The sequence below is a fragment of the Triturus cristatus genome, chromosome 10, assembly GCF_964204655.1.
Source record: "Triturus cristatus chromosome 10, aTriCri1.1, whole genome shotgun sequence".
Taxonomy (NCBI): domain Eukaryota; kingdom Metazoa; phylum Chordata; class Amphibia; order Caudata; family Salamandridae; genus Triturus; species Triturus cristatus.
In genome coordinates, this window is record NC_140593.1 from 987,508,086 (window position 1) to 987,514,085 (window position 6,000).

At 48.4% G+C, this 6,000-nt stretch overlaps 1 protein-coding gene across 1 annotated transcript in view; it reads right to left on the bottom strand.

The window, feature by feature from the left end:
• Window positions 1–5,312, bottom strand: part of COPS3 (COP9 signalosome subunit 3) — a 126,248-nt gene extending 120,936 nt beyond the window's left edge. Inside the window, exon 1 of the mRNA XM_085628928.1 lies at window positions 4,752–5,312. Coding sequence (XP_085485054.1) covers window positions 4,752–4,806 — 55 coding nt within the window. The 5' untranslated portion in view covers window positions 4,807–5,312. The remainder of the gene's footprint in view (window positions 1–4,751) is intronic.
• Between the last annotated feature and the right edge of the window lie 688 nt (window positions 5,313–6,000).

A 6,000-nucleotide genomic window follows, 5' to 3' on the forward strand; every position in this document is an offset into this window, starting at 1 on the left:
TCCCTGAAGTGCCGAGGCGCGCTCCGAGAATGGGCGTCACTGGACTTTGCCGACTGCCATTCTGAACGCACGGAACCGCGCGAGGGACCCAAACCCGCTGCTGCTACCGCGCAGCCCTCGCGTACTGTGCTGAAGCGCACAGTGAACGCTGTTCCTTTCCCGGTCTACGGGTGCGAGTCCTCTGTGGTGCTCCCCGAGAACCGGAAACGTTATCTTCCTTCACGAGCAACGGCTCGTCGGCGAGCCGCTTGAAAGGCTCGGATCCCGTGACCCGTTTTTCTTTCATTTTCTTTCTCCGAGGCTGGACACGGAGGCATTGTGCTTTGGTGAAGGCGCTGGGTTGCCTTTTGGACTACGGAGAGCGTTCTTCAAGGACACAGTGTCAGAGAACTCCGTGACAGCCATTCTTCAGCTAAGTGCTTTCTTTCATTTGATGCTAACATAGAGAATGGCGTGCTGCTGTAAGCATAGTCAGGACAAGTGTCTATGATAAGCTGTTTGGTCTCTAAGGTGTCTACATTCATCCCCAGTGAGCAAGAGTCTAAGACCTGGGTTGACTGCAGTTGCCTGTCCCGTAAGCGACCTGCCACCTAGTAGACTTGTGTATGTGTCATTACCCATGCTTGCCGAATAAGGTCTTTTGAGTGACTGTGCTTCTTTCTCTGCAGGGAACACGGGGCTAGCTGGCAGGGGATCCCGACACCTACTGAGGGTCGCTTCATCCGCCCCATCCTGGAGTGGGACTTAGTAGCTGCACCTTTTCTTCTTTCATTTGTCCCTTTTTATCCCTTTCCCCCGGGCGGAGTCGTTCCTTGAGGGGTGTTCGGAACCTCGGGGGCGTTTCCGTGGTGGGGGACAGGGTTATCTGGCATCATCCATCGTTCCTGCATTCGGAGTGACAGGTTAGTGGGTTGCCTGTCTACAGTCTGACAGGAGCTAACCTTCGTGGTGGGCAAGACTTGTGCAGCAACACCTGCTTTGCTATTAGATGTTATATTAGTATTTGAGCTCCCTCCCCTAGGGGCCACGCCTGCAAAGTTCGTTAAAACAGTTCGGGTATTAGATTGTTTAGCAGTAGCTGGAAGGGACTGCTTGATAGTACCTACGGCTCCTTGGGGGTTTAGAATATCAGATAAAGTGGATGATACCTTTTGTGCATTTATTAGCTTGTTTAACATGCCCATATTACCATTAACCAGGTTCTCAAGAGCGTCCAGTTTCGAGTTCATATGTCTAGTGCGCTCTAATAGTGGAAGCATAAGTGTTTTTAATAATATTTCTATTTTGCTTATAAGGCCATCATCTTTACAATTGTTACTGGAACTGGTAGCCAAGTTCCTAGGTGATTCATAGGGGGAAACAGGAGAATTGCTTATGATCATAGGGGACTGATGACAGGTAATAGTTTCCGGAGCACTGGTGGGCTGAAGTGTACTATTTACTTCGGGATTTTTTTTGTTGCACCCCCCCTCTGGCGGCCCTTCCTTCTCTTTCTCTTTCCAGGTATGTTCATCTGTGAGTCCCCGTAGTAGAGTCCAGTAAGGCTGGGCTTGCTGATAGCACACTATCCCCTCCCCCACTACCAGGCGAAATATTGGTGTGGGAGTTGCTAACTGATGAATTCAAAAACTCCCCCTCCACCACGGGATGAACATCCACCAGAACGAGAACCGATAACTGGGTGGCGCTCATAGAGGGTGCTTGGGGGCTTGGCGCTAAGGCAATGCGACCTAGAGATGAGCGTTTCCCAGTAATAAGATCTAGAGAAAGCCGTTTCTCCGCAAAGGCTATCTCCTTTTCCAAAATGCCCGTTGCTCTAATTAGAAAGGCATCTAGAGGGCCAGATACCACCCCACTAGATGTCTGCAAATTCACAGAACGTTCTTTCCCTGAACGTAAGGGCATGTTTTATAGGGGGGCTAAAACACCCAAGGATGGTAAAATACTAACAAAACCAGCAAAAATCCACAATACCACCCTATAGACAAAATGAGGCTATGGTACAAACACAACAAAACAGATCGAGGGGGGTGGGCCAACCCGGCCACAGACGGTCCCGCCCTTCTCCCGGGACGCTCCCGCGCAGCGGAAGCAGACGCCACTAATATAGAAAGTATGTGACGCGCAGACGGCGGGGCTAGCCGGGAGAGCGGGCCAGGTGATGCAGATTGGCCAGGCAGGGACTCCGGGGAGATGGAGTCCCTGCAGAGACACTCGCAGCCCTGCAGCGATGCCCCAAGACTCCCCAGTCGTCACAGCCACTGCACAAGCACAAGTCCCCCGCCGACTTCCTCTGCGATGCGGGACCCGCGAAGCGGGTCCGGCGAGCAGTGGGGCAGCAAACTAAACAACAGCCCAGTACAGAATTCCAAAAGGCAAAGGTCTGTGTAGCAGAAGGTCCAGGCAGCAAGAGGTCCCGCAAATGTAGGGGTAGGAAAGCTCTTTAACAACGACCTGTGCGCAGGGGGCGGGGCTAGCCGGGAGAGCGGACCAGGTGATGCAGATTGGCCAGGCAGGGACTCCTGGGAGATGGAGTCCCTGCAGAGACGCTCGCAGCCCTGCAGCGATGCCCCAAGACTCCCCAGTCGTCACAGCCACTGCACAAGCACAAGTCCCCCGCCGACTTCCTCTGCAATGCGGGACCCGCGAAGCGGGTCCGGCGAGCAGTGGGGCAGCAAACTAAACAACAGCCCAGTACAGAATTCCAAAAGGCAAAGGTCTGTGTAGCAGAAGGTCCAGGCAGCAAGAGAGCCAGTTTATACCCTATGGTAGCTGAAGCCCAGTATCCTTCAAGTAATACTTCCTTCACCACACACACTTTTGGAGTAACTGTCAGTCAACAGGAAGACAAATTTAAGAGATTACATTATATATTCTGGCTTGACCTGTGCCGCCTCCCTCCTATTCCACACCCCATCTGACTCATAAGAGCATCAATCAATGGATAGTGAGAAAATGGTCTGCGTCTCCTAACGCCCACTTGTGTAGACTTACTACTGGAGGACCCAATAGACTGCAATGCCTGTCAGTAACTTACATCGCGCTCTAATGCTCCCATGTGGGCTTTAAACCAAAGTTAAGCATCCTAGGGGAGTTGTATTGTGGTAAATGGGTATAAGCACAGCTCACTTGCAGAGTATAGCCCCTGAAGGAAGTAAACACGCATAAAGCAAAAGTTTGGAGATATAGGGCTGAGTACACTGTAATAGAGGACGGGCATCCGTATGACCAGGCAGAAAACTGGAATGCTTGAAATATGGGCCGCATGAGTAAAATTGTGTATTGGCAATGATACAAGATATGTGATTGTATACATGGAAAAACCCAATAATGTGTGTTAAAAAAACCAAATTAAAACAAAAAGTTAAGCAATCATATAACCAGCACATCTTCCCGATGTATTCATGTGTAGCTCTTACGTAGGCTCTATATGGTAGTTTCTGTGTCTTAATAGTCGATAAAATGGTTTTGGTTCACTGCTGCTCCTTGTCGGAACCAATGTAGTTCTCCCTGGTTACTTAACAGTGCCTCAAATATGGTTGTTTCTCTCCCCGATGGACTTCATGCATTACTATCTGTTGCTTGACACTGCTCCCAATGGAGTTGGTCGTTGTTTTTTCCTGGGCGGACTCCCTATAGCACTGCCCGATTGTTTAACAACGCCTCCAATGTTGCCATAGTGTGGACGCATGTGGTTCGCCCTAGTAGCTTAACACTGTCCTGGTAAGGTTGTTCCACTGACACCCCTGGATGGATTCCATTAAATTCTTACCCTGGTGAACCCCACAAATGAAAAACTATGGCAGTCTCTACCCATCATGCAGATCAGTCTATTAAAATAAATAAGGAAGGTAACTATATAGCTGCGTAAAGGTGCACACTGTGCAACTAGCCATGATTATGCGCTATGCATTAGGTGCACCATACTTACACAACGCCTGCAAAGCTCCCCCAACATGTCCTATTTAGGTTAAACTACAAACAACACCCTTGCATCCAAGAGGGGAAAACAGTAATTTAGCACAAAACGGAACACACCCCGGCCTCATAAGGCGAAGCAAGCAGTATGTAAATGACACAGCGAAGATTCCTGTTTCACCTCAGGTACACTTTAGACCTCGCAAGACGTATGTAGGGAAACGGTATATAAACATCAATATAATAAATTATATGGGGTAAGTTGCCTAACCAAAAAGACCATTCACCCCAACACTGCAAACGTTTGGGCAACAATAAAAACAAATCTGACTATTGAAGATTTGTATATGTTTTGTGACGTAGACATGCCGACCAGGGCTATTCCACCCATAAAACGAACACGTCTGTCTATCGGCAATCAAAAACAAACTACGGCTATCAATCACTACAGCAATCTGTGGTTAACAAGAGAGTAGGGTGGCCTGGCCAAAGCTTACTGTCAACAGCTCAAACACAGAAACCCCTAAGAGCGTGAATGGGCGGGGTCTTGTCCTATGAAGCAACCATGTTGGAGTCAGGCGAAATGTCAATACCACATCAAAATGTAACAAGCAGGCATGCTCGTCTGCAAAACATTTATATAGCAATGACATTTCGCCTGACTGTGGAATGGCCGCGAAACAGGACAACATGTTGAAAGGCATGCGCAGCATGTATTCTAGCTGCCTGGGTCTCTCGAACAGACCAGGTTATCTTACTCCTTCACGCGCACACAAGGAAAGGAATGCAGAAAGGGTCGCGCACAAGGATAGGGAAAGGAGTTCTTCTTTTACCTTGAGAAGATAACTGCCGTACGCTATTCACGAACTGCTCCAGGGCAGACGCCATCTTCGCAGCCACCACCTCCTCCTCGCTCTCTATCCTGTTGAGGGGGTAAGGGATCCACTGGCTGCCGGAGCCAGTGGGGGAAGAGGAGTTAGGGGAGCCACACCAGTTTCGCTGAGAGAGCTCAGCTCTCGGCGGCAGCAGTCACGAAGCTTCAGCCGTTGGGTAAGCGTGAAAACCTTCCTCACTGCGCATGCGCTGTGTCTGTGTGAAGGGAGTTGACTAGCTGACCCACGGAAGCCGATGAGGACCGATTGGAAGATTTTCTTGTTGTTGTAATTTTAGATATCGCGATCTCTACCTGAAGGTATTGAGGCCCATCTCATGAGCACTTACATTACACAATTTCACATTCACTTTTTTTACGCAAGGGTAAGTTTAGTAATTTGGAATCATAGGATTTTGAGCCATGGTCGATAGTCGAACCCAACCGGTTCCCCGGTCTCAAAGACGGCAGCGCTGGCCTTAACACCTCACCCTCTCCCATTGATTGAAGTCAGCATTGAAATGGAAGATAGACTACAGTGCTTGCTTCAAAAGTTGATTAGAGAAAAAGCATTTTAGCAGTAGTTCCTGCACCAAGCCAAGTGGCCCTCTAGAATTCAAAATTTGCAAACATTTGTGACAAGAATTTTCAATTCTATTAAAGACACGGGGACTCCGATTATGCTTCTCTATTCTTTACCACTTTATTTTTCAGTAGCCAGTCATAGTAAACTTTGAAAAAATACTACATATCCCATGATACTCTATAATCACATGACCGACCATGAGTACGTGCCCTATATAACACCTTTCTCACATAAACGGATCCTCTTTCTTTGTAAAGATCTCAGTGACACAGTTAGTGCAATTAAAAATTATCCAACGCCAGAAACATCCAGAATCAGGATCCTGTAACAACAGGAAGCCCTTTCTCAGGTACAGTCAAGGTAAGACTCAACGTGAGTCTGCTTCATAATTCCGACCAACAGGAGGGAACACAAGAACATCCGGAAGTCGATCTGACCTCTCCATGGAGAACCATGTCTTCACCAAACCAGGTGGCCATAGCCCAGGAAGCTCTGCCACTCCAGCGTTCATTTACCATTAGAACCTGAAAAAGGCAAAAGCAAGCCGTAAAATTGATTTCACCAACATGTCTCAAAACCAGGGCATTCAAATTAGGGAGGGAACATTAGGAAACAGATCCATTAC